Here is a 15,593-nt window from a genome sequence, read left to right as displayed (position 1 = left end):
GAAGTAGCAAAACGGCCCCAGACCATCACACTCCCTCCACCATATTTTACTGTTGGCATGATGTTCTTTGTTACTTTTACGCCTGGTGTAACGGGACACACGCGTTCCAAAAAGTTCAACTTTGGTCTCGTCGGACCGTAGAGTATTTTAGCGAAAGTCTGGGGATCATCAAGATGTCGTGTGGCAAAATTAAGATGAGCCTTAATGTTCTTTTGGCTCAGCAGTGGTTTTCATCTCGGAACCAGTCTCTTTCTTATGGTGGAGTCATGAACCCTGACCTTAACGGAGGCCTTCAGTTCTTGGGTTGTAACCCTTCCCCCATTGAGCCAACACCCAACTTCTCACAGCGTGCGGCCGGCAAACGAAAACAGTTCAAGCGTTTTTCCGAACTCCGACCTTTTTTTATGCCGTGGGCCAATCCTAATAATACAACCTTTAGCGGCTAAGTGCAACTTCAAGGCGCTCAGGCTTTTAGTCGACAGGAAGTGCTTGCGACGCGCTTGCTCGATTTCGCGAAGCAACAAGTCCTTGCTCGCCGTTGCTTTTATGTAGGCCTATCTGTATTTGTCACCGTTTGGGGTCTTCCAGTTGCCGCGTGGCATTCAGAACTGTGTCCAAATATATTTCAGCCACTCCAAATAATCAAACGGGCCACGTCAAAAACGGTTTGCCCTCCCTCTATATTCACGGGCGCCTCCGAGTTAAGTCGGCATGTGAGCAGATACTCGTGGTCGACATGAAAAGACCCCCGACACCAAATGGCCCTCACAACTCCTTCTGTCCAAATGTGAATTTCGTTTCCAGTTTACATCATGAATTTGATGTGAATGAGTTCATACGCAAATGCTAAGCTAAAACATGTGTTGCAATTGGCGTGAAACCTCGGCGGCGGATTGGCATCCCAGACAAATCAGTCGCACCACGTATGACTCGTGCTGCTCGGGTCGGCATTGTGTTCACACTTCATGACAGTTTGGCCCTGATTTCAAAGAACTGACCCGCGTTGTTGTCGGCCACTGCTTATTGCAGACAAACATTTTGTTCCCGGGACAATATTGAGCAAATCCCGTACGTGGAGTCACTGTCCGTCTTTCCGTCTACGGTGACTCTTGGCCAGCGAAAACGATCGGTGAACTAACCCCGAAGCCCCCGCCTCCCTTCTTGCACTCTGACAGAGAACGCTCGCCGCAAACAAGAGGGCATCGTGTTGAACTCCAGGGTGTACTTCACTCAACACGCCCCCACCCTCCCCGCCGACAGCCCGCGTCCCCTCAAGCTGCGCTCCATCCTCGACATGAGCCCCTTCACCGTCACCGACCACACCCCCATGGAGATTGTGGTGGACATCTTCAGGAAGCTGGGGCTGCGCCAGTGCCTGGTCACTCACAACGGGTGAGTGGAGAGTGCGCTTGTGTGTGCCAAGTTGCGCCCGGCTGTGTCCCTGAATGTGCCCCGCGGTCGAGAAGCGGCGAGGCGCTGTGCAAGTAACGGGTGTGTGTTGCAGGATTGTGTTGGGCATCGTCACAAAGAAGAATATATTAGAGCATCTGGAGGAGCTCAAGCGGCACACGGAGCCCCTGGTGACTAGTCCTACCCCTTTGCACACCGCACACCCCCGCCCCTCTTCCCTCGAGGGAGGGATGCAGCAGAAACCTCGGTGTGGTCAAAAACCTGCTTTCACTTCCTGCCGGGGGGTCAGGGTTAGCGCGCGAGAGCTCTCGCCGTTGATTTGCTACTTTCGAGCGGTCTTGGCGAGTCGTCAAGAGTAGATTTGCCACGTTGCCCGAGCCGGAGCGAAGGGCTGCATCGGTAGCTTGACCGCGTTCTTGCGGCTTCGGTGACGAGATTTACCGCATTAGAGCCGCTGTGCCCATAAATTTGCCATGTCGGAGCAGTTTTGCCAAAGCGCCGCGCGGCCGTAGTATTTGCCGCGGTGTAGAAGCCGCACAGAAAGGCCCTCATGAAGATCCGTAGTACGGCCGCAACGCTTCATCGGGGCCCTCCGAGTTTTTCCGCGTTGCAGTGAAGAGTCGTAGCCGTACGTTTGCCATGTGGTAGAAGGGCCTCGGCCGCAACGAAGCGCTTTCGCCGTAGATTTACCGCGTTCCTTAAACTCTGTGGCCCCCGCCGCCCTACGATTTGCCACCTTGCAGCAGCTGTAGCTGTTGAATTGCCACGTTGCACAGCCACGGCGAAGACTCACCAGTGGTGCCAATGAATTATCAGCGGATGTTGCTGAAGGCGGCTCGGCGCTATTTGTTTCTAGAAGTTGCTAAATGACGTTGCGTGATGACATCATTGCTGTACCGTACATATGGAGAACATTACCTAGATTGCACCGGGCCGTGACTCAAATGAATCGCCCATCTCAGCCAAACTTCATTTGAAATTTGATCAGAATCAGATGAGTCTGATTCATTTATCACGTTGCCGAACTGTTTAAGCCGGTGGTTCTCAAAATGTATTGATTGATTGATTTTTTTAAAATAACCTACCAGGGTACTGCATTTTGATCTTGGTCGTGATGGTGGTAAAAAATGTTTTTGATGTAGATGTGAAAACGATGAACAGGTGATTCCGCAAATGGGTCGAGTGTAGTCGATATTGTAAGCCACTGTAACGTTATGCACAGATTCGTTAACAGTGCACTTAAATAATGGGGGGGGGGGGGCAATTGACTTCATGAATGAAATAGAATGTATTGCACATAAAATTTAAATACAAATAGTACCTAAAGAAAAGGTTAAAAACAGTTGTTAAAGTAAGAATCGCTACTTTACATGTATCAAGTAAATGTACAACTCCTAATGCTTTTTTACAACTAGGCAAAAGGTCTTGTGGTTTTCCGTACTGCTGTTGTGAGTAAAAATGTATTTTGAGTCACCAAAAGTAGCAAAATTGGTTGGGGGGGGGGGAAAACGCCGTTAATGATTGTTCCTCTGTGTGTGTTTTAACATCGCTGCTCATGTTGCCACATCGGATGACATCGGACCCGTTGCCGTAACGGCCCCTCGGCGAGTCGTCCATTTGAGGGTGTTTTTGTGATCTTAGCAAGGAGAACCCTTCCCGCTCGCTTCCCGACTGCGGCGCTCGCGCTGATGCGGGAAGTTCATTTGCCCAACCCAGCCGACTCCCATTTGCGTCAACTGTCTGTCGTCGCGTTTATAGGCGACGTAGTCATTAGCATTAGCATGCTAACAATAGCAGGCCAGAATTGCTAAAGTAGCGGCTATGCTAACATGGGATGTGTTACATTAGCACAGGGGTGTCAAACTCATTTTAGTGCGCGGGCCACATTCACCGCAATTAGACCTCAAGTGGGCCGGACCGCCATATTTGTGGTTTAAAATGTCATAAATAACAGCGATTCAAAATTGGACTTTTTTTACTCGTGATGATCTTGTTACAAATTTGGTTACAAATCATAGGAGCAGTCTTAAAATGTTAACCAACGTTTATTTCAACAGTATTATGAATTAGTGAGCGTGCACCATTCAGTTACCCGCATGCGTCTTTTGTAAGTGAAGCTTTTGACTGACATTTCGTAATATTCAATGTCTTAAAACATTTCTACAGGAGCTATTTATTTCCACAGAACTGTCGTGTGAACAAGGCACACCGTCTTATACCAGCGTGCTCCTGAAACGTTTTGGGGCCTCCACAAGTGCAGAAATGTCATTTAAGTGTTGTCAGTGCGCCTTCCAGTGGACAAAACGAGCAACACACGTTAGTCTTATTGTAAAATGGATGGGCGGCGCATATGTTTGACACCCCCGCCTGAGCATGTTGAGCCAATTGCGCAAGTCTACTACGCAACCACTTGAAAATGAGAAATGTGTCGACAAATAAATGCAACTGAATCCCCAACGGTGTTCGCATACCTGCAGCTTGTACGAACAGGCCCTCCCTTCCCCACTTGGCTGACACTTTTGTTTCCTGCGTTTCTTCCTTGAACCGGCTTCTGTCTGTCATTGGTCAGTGTTATGGGCTTCCTTTTTCATGCCAGCCGCCCCCCACCCCTGAAACTGGTGCCAACGAATCTTAATTGTGCTGACTCTTCCGCTCTCTCTCTCTCGCTCTCTCCTGCAGGCGGCTTCTTGGCATCGTGACAAAAAAGGATATCCTGCGTCACATGGCTCAAATGGCCAACCAAGATCCCGAGTCCATCATGTTCAACTGATCCGCTCCTTTCAGGATGGATGGGAGGAGCGAGAAGTGTGCCTCTTGGATGGCGCAAATCTCTGACATACAGCCCCTTTTCCCCATGTTTCTCCTTTTTTGTGCTTCATCCACTCTTGAGTTGGGAGATTTGACACGCACACCTTACACGTGGTTGGAATTGTCACTTCGCCCGAATGATTTTTGCAAATGTTCCAGATGGTGCAATCTTTTTTTTTTTTTTTAAAATACCGATCCGTCCATCATTGTGAAGTTCCCCCCCACCGCCCTCCCCCAAAACGACATCTGTGAATTTATCGTATGCGATTAACTTTCCACGACTGCTACTTTTCCCGTTTAACACAGCGGACCTTTGAACCAGTGGTGAGCGCATTTGCCTCACAGTTCGGGGGCTCTGTGTTTGAATCCTGAGTGGAATTTGTCATGTTCTCTCTAGCGCTTGCGTGGGTTTTCTCTGGCATCCTCCCGCAACACGCTAAGATAATTGAAGACTAAATTGTGCATACGCGTGAGTGTCAATTGTCTGGCGACCGGTTCAGCGTGTACCCCACCTCTCCCTCGACCTCCACAGAAAATGGACGGACAAAGGGTCGTTAGTCTGTATGCGCTGCGATTGACCGGTCCGGAGCGTGCCCCAAGTCGGCCGATTTAGGCTCCAGCTCGCACGCGACCGAGGACCAGTGCACGAGAACATCGAATTTAAAGACGCATCAGGTAACCCGTTCAATGTTTATCTCAGCACAGAGGCTCCAGTTTGTCAAGTCCACTGACCGTTGGCCGTCCTACTGCTTCCCGGCGTCGACCCGTCTCGGTTTCTTAATTTATGAAGTTGTGCATTGTTGTGATATTTGCTTTCTTTGATTGTACATTTGAAACATGGTTGATTAAATTTGGTGCGAAATGGTCACGTTTATATTATGGCGAGTGCTCTGAAGCTGTGCCCTGGACAACTCGTGGAAGAGCTTTACTCAGTGACATCGCCATATATCGAGTTTAAATTTGGTATGGCTTGATATTCACAAGCAGGTTGGCACATCTGCCTCACAGTTCTGAGGACCGGGGTTCAAATCCCGGCCGCACCTGTGTGGAGTTGGCGTGGCTTTCCTCCCACATCCCCCCCCCTCCCCCCAAAAAACCCGCGTGCTCGGTTGATTGACGACGACTAAATTGCCCGTAGGTGTGAATGTGAGTGCAAACGGTTTCTATGTGCCCTGCGATTGGCCGGCGACCAGTTCAGGGTGTACCCTGCCGAGATGGGCTCCTGCACCCCCACGACCCTCGTGAGGCTAGGCGGTATGGGGAACGAAGGAATATTTACATATTGTACGTTTTGACAAACGGCTAAAGAAAATATTTCAGGCAACAGAAAAAAAACAGCATTTATCTTGAGGAATAAAGCAAAACAGGTTTTTGGGGTGTGTGTAAATTTATTTCAAGGCCGAATGAGCGTTCAATGAAAGAAACAACACATTTTACATCTCGTTCTCACTTCTATTGACTACAAAAGGCATCAGGAGAGCACCGGTAATAGCAAAGCAGAAAAAGATCCCAGGCACGCCCACCGAACGGCCCACACGGCACTCGCGCGCAATCCCACCAGGTCAGTCGTGGAACAATAGAACCGGAGAACAAATGTGTGTGTACGGTACATCCGTGTTGCTAATTTGATCAGGGCAAGAATGAAGGATACAAGAATTGAAACAGAGGAGGCTGATGCCTCAGAAACTCACTCGTGGTGGATTTCTTTGCTGATGGAAGTTACATTCAAGTGAGACAAGAAACGAAACACCGGCACGCGATTGGTCAGTTGAGCTTTCCAGCGGGCGTCTTCCTCGTCACACGTGACTCTCGTAAAAAATCTGACAGGGCGGGAGGCTGTGGGCGGCGGGCTCTTTGCTCCGATTTCCTTCCGCGTTGTCGTCGCGCGGCGGGAAGGTCGCGGCGCCGTCGGGTTCGAGCTGCGGGTGAACCGACACCTGGATGGCGATTTGCTGCGGCTGCTCCTGGACAGACGAGTTGTCGGAGTCCGCGGCCGGCGATTCGCTGCGCTCCAGCTGCCGCCCTCGCTCCCGCAGGAGGGTGAACGTGTCCCTCGGGCCGTCGCCGCCGCGCTCCCTCGCTTCGGGCGCCTGCCTGAGGAAGGTGTGCCTCATCTCCTCCACGCCCACCACCTCCAGGATTTCCTCCACGAAGGTGCGGCAGTTCATGATGAGCGGCGGCAGCGGGATGCTGCGCGCCAGCTCCTCGATGTAGCGCGCCAGCTCCATGGTCTTGAATTGCGTTACCTTGGCCAGCTCTAGCGTCTTGGTGGAGGTTATGATGGGGATGCGCTTGGCGATCTCAAAGGCCTTCTGCAGCTTCTCGGCGCCCTCGGTGCGGAAGAACTCATTGATGGCTTTCTCGGTCTTCTTGAGGTGGCTGCTCATCATGCACAGGCGCGTCACGTTGAGCGCCATGATAATGCTGAAGGTCACCAGGCACACCACCATATAGTAGACGCCCATGTCACCCTTGGTGAAAACCACGCGCAGCGTGACGGTGCAGTTGGAGGCGCCGTGCGCATTGGACGCCACACACGTGTACTTGCCGCGGTCAGCGAATTCGATGCCGGTGATGTTGAGGATTCCGTTCTCCAACAGCCACCACTTCCCACCTGCGGAGATACAAACGGACGGAGTCAACGCGGCCTCGTGTCGTTGCCATACGCCAGAGGGCCGAGGCAGACAGCAAAATACATGTTTCTGAGATGTATGAATTGGCGAAACTGTCGGAAGTATTTCTCATCTTCAGTTATTACTGTTGTATAAAGACAAAGAGTGTAATCAATCAGTTCCATCTGCGGCTCCTGTGACGCTGTTCCAGGGTCTTGTGTGACTGAATCTCGGATGGCCGTTTGTCAGATAAATAATTGTTTTCGCTGGGCCGTAGCCATCGGTTCCTGCGTTGATCGGCTGTTAGCATAATCGGGACGCTTTGTAGAAAAGTGCCGGCTGATGTTATGTTCCCCTAAAATCGCAATGGGTTCTTTACAAATTAGACATGCAGCCTCTGATCGGACTTCAGTGAAAAAGTATTTCGTAGTCCATTCTCAGAAGAGTCGCTGAGAAAAAAAACAACAGCCCGAGTCAAGTCAATGCATCACTGTCTCGACAGCACAACCTGGTGGAACCACTCGGCATTACAGGACAAGGTCAAATGAACGTAATCGTGCTTTTGAGACGCTTCGGTGGATTCCGTACCAATCTTTGGCGGGCCGAATTGAAATGATCAAATGGGCCCGGGGAGGCCCGCGGGCCGCAGTTTGCCCACCCCTGGCTCAGGATCGTAATTGCTCGCACTTGCGTCCGTGGTTTTTATTCAGCGCGTCATACACGACACACCCAAAATGTGAATTTCCATATTTTCACAATTTTGCCAAGGACATTGCCGCGGGACAGTTTGTGCTGCAATTCTGCCTGCTGTTCAATGACATAACAATCCTTGCGCTGTAATTGTTCATAGATGATGGCTTCCATATTTGTTATTTTAATGTTTTTATTGCTTTGACCTTGTAATTAAATTGCAGCCTGAATCAAAGTACCGTAATTGCTCGTGGATAATGCGCACCCCCCCCAAAATTGTCAGAAGTCAATTTTAGTATGACTGACGACTGAAAAACAACCATCATTAATTTCTTTATGGTCATGTTTTTTTTAATGATAATGCTGTTCTGAAATGCTTGACCGTTTAATTTGAATCCCATTCAAATCAAATTAAATGCGTTTTCTGTCAAGACTTGTACTCGTCTTCCAAATTCTGCCCGGGTAATCCAAGATATGAGCACAACTGTGTGTGTTCTAATTTAGTCAATAAAAGTAGGGCTGTGAATTTTAAAATAAGAGCAAGTCAATTAAAAGGAGAGCGCTTAACTTCAGAATAATTCTTTGCAAAAAAAAAAAAAAAAAACAACGAAATACAAATAATATTTCATATTTTGATCATATGTGTAGAAGCAACATCGTGCATCGTAAAAATGCATTATACATGGGTAGAAGTGTTTTCCAGAATTTTGAGGTCAACTTTGGGAGTGCGTATTATACACGAGATATACGGTATATGAGAATTTTGACATGCCGTCATCAAAAATGTGTCTGTGGATGAATTTGCCTTTACCAATTATGTTTTCAACATTGGTTAAAGAAAAGAAGGGGAAAAAAATCGATCAATCAGATCTCAAAAGTAAATGAAACCTTGCAAATAACATGAATTGGACAATTTATGCATGGGAAGTGGGTATGGAAAGTATTCAGAACCCCTTCAATTTTTCACATTTAGCAATCCAATGAAGGTGTAGAACCATCTCAAGGATGTTCAGAAGACATGGAGAGCACCCGGGTGAACTATAGCAGTGCCACAGCAAAGGGTCGGAAAACTTACTGTAATCGGCGGCGGGCCTATTATGGCCCACGGACCGCTAGTTGTATTAATGAATTCCCATTTCTCCATTGATCTGGAATTTCTTTTGATCTTGTCCTTTTGTTGCAGCTTTTTTAGATCTTTTGTCCAGCTTGATTTTGAAAGTGGTTTTTGGATTGAACAGGTCTGGAGGTAAGCAGGCTTTGGGTGTGATCGGTGAAAATTTACCAAAAATTGTGATTAGCCACAATTGATTAGCAAGGAGTAACTTGAATATTTCTTTTCCTTAATCAATGATATCACAATATAAAAAAGAGCATTTTAAATTCACTCGGGTTATATTTGTCAACTATTTACATTTGTTGGATGATCTTATGCAAAAATATAAGAATTTGAGAACGGGGCCAATACTTTTTTCACGTCAAAGGTGGAGCGTGTCAAATAATTCAAGTGTACAATAACAGCTATTTATTGGGTTGTTTAAAATGGACCCGAGCTGCCGGACAATCAATTCTAAATGACAAAGACTGCTGAGCACATACAGAGCCACGCTCCAAAACGACTAATGAGTTGTTGATCTCGCCATACTTCAAAGCGGCGCCACTTTGAAGCGTATTCATTCAATTATGGCCGCGAACCTCGCGTGGGTCCCAAAACGCTACACCGCCTGCGAATGTGATCCGAGATGCTAAACCATGTTTTAGGAGTTAAGTTTAAGGGAATTTTTGCCCATTGTTCCAGGAGCATAGTTGTGAAGTCAGGCGCTAATGTTGGACGAGAAGGCCTGGCTCACTGTCCACTTGAAATCAACCCAAAGGTGTTCTGTCGAGTTGAGGGCAGGACAGTGAAGTTTATCCATACCAAATGATCTCATCCATGTCTTGCTTTGTGCACTGGTGCACAGACATGTAATCCCCAAACTGTTTGATTGTCCAAAATCTCTTGGTATGACGAAGCCTTCAGAGAGAAAACCTGATGTATAAAGGCTGTTTTTTTTTTTTTTTTAATTAATGCCTGATCTTCACGCACAATGTGAATTTAAGAATAAAAACGTTTGATTATATATATAAGGAAACCAATTAGTCATAGATTAAGTGAAAGGTCTTATTTTCTGTTTTGTATTAATAATTGTTCTTTATCCATCCATCCATCCATTTTCTGAGCCGCTTCTCCTCACTGGGGTCGCGGGCGGGAGGCGGCGGGGTACACCCTGAACCGGTACCTTGGAAAAAATGTACACTGCGATATCCATTGCGACATGACAAACTACACAAGGCAAAACTGTTCTCTCACTATTGCAGATTTAGTGCGTTGCAGATTTCCCCCCCCCCCCCCCCCCATTCATAAATTCATAGCTAAGGAGGATGGCTGTTCACAAGAGTTCTGTGTCCAAGCACATCAATGGGAAGTCGAGTGGAAGGACAAAATGTGGCAGGAGAAGATGCAGAAGCGAGAGAGATGATCGAGGGCTTCAGCGGATTATCAAACAGAGAAGATTCACCAATCTAGCAGAGGTCCAGAAGAGTGAAATGAGGCGCGAGTCACAGCTTCGAAAACCATCACATTGAGTCGCATCCGGGAGATGGGCTACAACTGGCGGGTTCCTCGGGTCAAGCCACTTCTGAGCCTAAGCCACCGTAGGAAGTGTCTCAACTGGGCCAAGGAGAAGAATGACTGGAGGCCAGTGGTCCAAGTCCTCTTTTCCTTTGATTCGGGATGCAAGGTCCACGGGTTTGGAGGAAGACAGGTGAAGAACAGAACCCAAGCTCCTTGAGGTCCAGTGTGAAATATCCACAGGCAGTCATGATTTGGGGTGCAATGTCCAGTGCAGGTGTTGGGAAACTCTGCTTTCTTAAATCCGAGGTCACCGCAACAGTCTACCGGAATGTTTTGGAGGACTTCATGGTTCCTTCTGCTGAAGATCTGTATGGAGACGCAGAGTTCATCTTCCAGCAGGACCTGAGCCCTGCCCATACCGCCAGAAGCACCAAAACCCGGTTTGATGCCCATGCCATCACAGTGCTCGACTGCCCAACCAACTCGCGGATGTAAATCTATGAGGTATGATCCAGGGGAAAATGAGGGGCACCGGACCCCAAAACATAGAAGAACTGACAGCAAGTATCAAGGAAATCCGGGCTTCCATAGCTCCCGGGCAATGCCACAGGCCGATTGCCTCGATGCCACGGCGCGTCGAGGCAGTGATTCAAGGCAAGTATTGAACATTAACATGTCGTTTTGAAAGCACCATATTTTGATGGCTTTCATGTGAAATGCTTTAACTGGTGGGCCCTGAATCTATGATCGATGAAAGTTGATCTTTTTGAATGGAATTATGGAAATAAATACAACTTTTCCATGATATTCCCCTTTTTTTGGAAAGGGTCTGTATAACTGGCAATAAGTCCTTCACGTCTCTGTGGAGATACTTTGGCCCACTCTTTCTTGCAGAATTGTTGGAATTCGGCAAAAAGGGTTAGGGCTTTTCGAACGTGAACGGCCTTTTGAAGGTCACGCCACTGCCTTTCAATCGGATTTAAGTCTGGACTTTGACCACGACGCTCCAAAACGTTCATTTTGTTTTTTAAGCCATTCAGAAGTCGACTTGCTGGGGTTTCGGATGGTTATCCTGCTGCAGAACCCAAGTGCGCTTCAAAAACTGATGGCTGAATATTCTCCTTCAGGATATTCTGTTAAATAGCACAATTCGCGGTTCCATCAATCACAGCAAGTTGTCCAGGTCCTGAATGAGCGAAGCAGCCCAAGACCATCACGCTACCACCCAACGTGTTTGACTGTTGCTAGGAAGTTCTTTTCCCGTGCTGCAATTAACCCCGATGTAACGAGACGCACGCATTCCAAAAAGCAACTCTCTCCCGAAACTCTTGGGAGTCATTCAGATGATGTTTTTTGTTTCTGCAAAGGTAAGGTGAGCCTTTGTGGTCTTTTGGGTCAGCAGTTGTTTTCGCCTTCCAACTCTGCCACGGATGCCATTTTTGCCCAGTCTCGTCCTTCTTCTTGTGTCATGAACACTGATCTTCTGCAGTTCTTTAGAAACCGTCCCGAGTTCCTTTGTGTCCTCTTCGATGAGTCATTCCTGTTCTCTTAAGGCCTCTTTATACTCCCGCGGTCGACAACGGCCGCCTCGCATCACGTGACCCGCGTGGCCCCTGTACGCCGCTTGACGCGCACACGGCAAAAAACGCTGCCGCGCGTAGAACGCCGCGGAGGTCGCCTCTCGTGATTGGTCCGTTTTAGTCACATGCTGTGATGATGTCATCGGCGTTCCTCCCGGTTCCGCGCAGCGTCCCGTGGCGTCGTACCCGATACCGGCCGTAGCGACACCCCCGAGGCTTGGAGGAGAACTGAGCACACTTTCAAAACAGCGCGTGTGGGTTGCGCTCGAGTACGAAGGCAGACGGCGTGCGGGGCAGCCGCAGTGACGTCAGCTCTCCAAAAATATCAGAATTTGAGAAGGGGAGAAGGGGACACTCTTGAGGTGGTCCAGCACGCCTCAAGAGCGTCACAGGTCCCCTGCTGGACCCCCTGCAGTTTGCCTACCGAGCCAACGGGTCTGCGGATGATGCAGTCGACATGGGACCGCACTTCATCCTAGAACACCTCGACAGTGCAGGGACCTACGCGAGGATCCCGTTCGTGGACTTCAGCTCAGCGTTCGACACCGTCATCCCTGAACTCCTTTCAACCAAGCTTCTCCAGCTCAGCGTCTCACCTGCCATCTGCCAGTGGATTTACAGCTTTCTGACGGGCAGGACGCAGCAGGTCAGGCCGGGGGAGGCCACCTCATCCGCACGCAGCATCGGCACTGGGCCGCCCCAAGGTTGTGTCCTCTCTCCGCTGCTCTTCTCTCTCTACACGAACGACTGCACCTCAGCGCACACGACTGTCAAACCCCTAAAGTTTGCAGATGACACCACTGCGGTGGTGTCAGCTGCGGTGCGGCCGACGCAACCCGGAGCCGAACACGCTCGAGACGGTAGAGATGATCGTGGACTTCAGGAGGCATCCTTCGCCACGGCTGCCCTCACGTCGTCCGGCTGCCTTGCGTCAACCGTCGAGACCTTCGAGTTCCTGGGAATGACAGTCTCTCAGGACCTGAAGTGGGCGACCGACATCAACTCCGTCCTCAAAAAGGCCCAGCAGAGGATGTACTTCCTGCGGCTTCTGAGAAAGCACGGCCTGCCACCGGAGCCGCTGAGGCGGTTCTACACAGCGGTCGTTGAATCGGTCCTGTGTTCTTCCATCACAGTCCGGTTTGGCGCCGCTACAAAAAAGGGCAAACTCCGACTGCGACGGACAATCAAAACTGCTGAAAGGATTGTCGGTACCCCCACTACCCACCCTTGAGGACTTGCACGGTGCCAGAACTAAGACACGGGCGTGCAAAATCCTCTCGGACCCTCCCCACCCCGGTCACCGGCTCTTCCGGCTCCTTCCCTCGGGTCGACGCTACCGATCAATGCAAACGGGAACGAGCAGACATTCCAACAGCTTCTTCCCTCTTGCGATCAACTTCTTAAACACCGAATCTACAATTCCATTGCAACATGCTGGCAATTTTTTTGTCTTGACTTTGTTGTCCCATTTCCGTGGGGCCAATGATGTATGACTCGTGCACTCACTGTAGTTGTCTCGCCATGCTGCACTATTTGCATATACTGGCCACTCGTGCCAGAGTAGCATCTGCTCCATCTGCACCACTGAGGAGTATCTGCAACATTTGCACAATCGACATTGTCCCAGATGATCGCACGACTCGTCACTTTAGACCGCATACACTCCTTGAAGTCTCGGCGCCCTTTGCACCGGACTATTGCAATATTAGTCTTTCGATCTGCTCTAAGTGCTCGAGGACTCCGCATCTTTTCGCACAATTGTTTTTTGTCAATGTCTTGATGTCTCCAAAGCGTTCTCTGTCAATTGCCCGTCTGTTGTCGTAGTGGAGCGGCTCCAACTACCGGAGGCAAATTCCTTGTGTGCTTTGGACATACTTGGCAAATAAAGATGATTCTGATTCTTTTTCAATTCATTTCCGGTTCAGAGGGCGTGAGACTTATTTGACATTTACTGCATATCTCCAGACGCGGGTGAAATGGCGTCTTTTGTTGTTCAAACTTGGGTTGCTCTCCGCTATAACACGGTGCCAAGGCAGACCGACGGGACGAGTGTCCCGTATCACCCAATCACTTATTTGGGTGTTTTGAAACGATAGCTTAGCAATTCGCGCCATGCTTTTCCGACTCGCTTCATGAGAACGTATACGCTACGTGTAAGAAGAGTAGTTCAGTTCCTACCATGAAGGCGATGCTTCGTGACTTACGATGCGTTGAAAGCGGACGCAAAGACAACTTTCGCCTCCAATGCCAGCGTAATGAAATAGCGTGCCCGATGATAGCTTCGTCGGCGATGGGAAAGAAGGGTTCCATGTCAGTTTCATGCCTTACCGCCACTGCCGTCCGTGTCCACGAGGCGCCCGTGTGAGTTGAACCACTTGACGCTGGGGAACGGGTCGCCGGTGACGTTGCAGTTGATCAGCACGCAGCTTCCCTCGCGGGCGATCAGCTGGCTCGCGGCGGCGAGCACGGCCGGGACGGAGCCGCCGCCGCCTGTCCCGCCCGCGCCGCTGCCGTCTCCCGACGAGGCGGCGTGACAGGCGACCAGCGACACCAGGAGCACGAACTCTAGTCCGGCGGCCCGCGACATGATTTTCTGGGCTCTGTCCGAAGCCGCCGCACTCGCTGACTGGCTATCTTGGCCGAGCGGCGGGAAACATCTCGCTGAAAACAAGATGTTACGAATCTCGTTAGACACGACATCCGACCAAAATATTCCAATATGATGGTACAACAGAGACGACGCCCAGCGAGCGGGAGCGCAGACACGTGAATAAGGCCGTGGATGGGGAATATCTTGCTTCTCTGAATTTATTTTCTTTGTTTATGCCGCTGCTGTCCCGAATTTTCCGCCGTGATATCTCAAGACTTGAATCACGAGAGATCCTCAACCGCAGTGGTCATTGCTGTTTACATCTCGTTGTCGTCGAGTTGAACTCTTTTGACAAAGTCAAGTTTCAAATGCAGTTCTTTTTTTGCAAATAAAATGGAAGAGTCGTCATCGATATCAATACGGACGACGGCGGGTCGACACAGGAGGTCTTGCTGCAAATAGGCGCATTTGCCACTTTGGAAGCGAAACATTTGTTCGTTCGAAGCGAAAAGGGGCGCAGTTGTCTTCCTGGTTAACGTCGTTGCAGAACCTGAGCTCGGGCCGACCAATTACAACTCAAATGTAATATTGCGAAACACATCCGAATATATTCTCGGAAAATGCGCGGCGATATCATTACGGTTCCATATCATGAAATACATATTTTTCACCGTTCTGCTCAAACGGGTGGTGGGATACGGCTATTAACTGGATGGCGGTTCTTCGTCACACGACCTGAGCAACGGGCCGCGTCTAATGGTCAATAAAGCGGACGGAAATGGAACACATTGGGCGCCTGCGACTAAACAAGAAACATTTGACGTTTTTTTTTTTTTTTTTGTTTCATCTTGGACGAATGTCGCAGTGGGGGCGCATAGAAAACAACGGCTCACGGCTCCCTACACAAGACGTCGACGACGTTAGCGGACTTGTCGAAAGCGCTGCGGGGACTTCATGGCGGTCTTTCGCGTCCTTTTTTTTTCCTATTTTTTACCGAGCGACTTTTGTACTCACATCGGGGCTCGTCGGCAGCGACACGGCAGGGCAACGATGCTCGAGTCCGGAGCCGCTGTGAAGTGAACCGCTTTTTTTTCCTCGTGCCCCCGAACCGCCTCGCCGCAACGGGGCGCTGCTGATTTACGCCGCGTTGAATTAGCCTCGGAAGTGGGAATGACGTCACTCCCGAGCGACCGGCGTTCCATTGACCGCGTCGGAAAACAAGATGGCGACCTCCGTGAGAGCTAGCTCGCGTTTGCTTTGTCCGAATACAACTTCGACTTGTGGGCAAATAT

At 49.6% G+C, this 15,593-nt stretch overlaps 2 protein-coding genes across 3 annotated transcripts in view; one reads left to right on the top strand and one right to left on the bottom strand.

Annotated features, from left to right (window-relative positions):
• Nucleotides 1–5,092, top strand: part of clcn3 (chloride channel 3) — a 36,604-nt gene extending 31,512 nt beyond the window's left edge. Inside the window, exons 13-15 of one of the 2 annotated variants that reach the window (XM_061669902.1) lie at nt 1,176–1,392; nt 1,505–1,580; nt 4,090–5,092. In XM_061669902.1, the coding sequence (XP_061525886.1) occupies nt 1,176–1,392; nt 1,505–1,580; nt 4,090–4,245 (449 nt within the window). In that variant the 3' untranslated portion in view covers nt 4,246–5,092. The remainder of the gene's footprint in view (nt 1–1,175; nt 1,393–1,504; nt 1,581–4,089) is intronic. The other variant, XM_061669903.1, reaches the window with a different exon arrangement.
• Nucleotides 5,093–5,541: 449 nt separating this feature from the next.
• Nucleotides 5,542–15,448, bottom strand: mfap3l (microfibril associated protein 3 like). Its single transcript, XM_061669882.1, has 3 exons — nt 15,316–15,448; nt 14,040–14,372; nt 5,542–6,832 (listed from the first exon to the last, which is right to left on the bottom strand). The coding sequence occupies exons 2-3, from the start codon at nt 14,296–14,298 to the stop codon at nt 6,015–6,017; spliced, it is 1,077 nt and encodes a 358-aa protein (XP_061525866.1). The 5' UTR covers nt 14,299–14,372; nt 15,316–15,448; the 3' UTR covers nt 5,542–6,014.
• Between the last annotated feature and the right edge of the window lie 145 nt (nt 15,449–15,593).

The sequence above is a fragment of the Phycodurus eques genome, unplaced genomic scaffold, assembly GCF_024500275.1.
Source record: "Phycodurus eques isolate BA_2022a unplaced genomic scaffold, UOR_Pequ_1.1 contig_27, whole genome shotgun sequence".
In the NCBI taxonomy this organism is placed as follows: domain Eukaryota; kingdom Metazoa; phylum Chordata; class Actinopteri; order Syngnathiformes; family Syngnathidae; genus Phycodurus; species Phycodurus eques.
The sequence above is the reverse complement of the archived record's forward strand: the minus strand, read 5'-3'. Positions and strand labels throughout refer to the sequence as shown.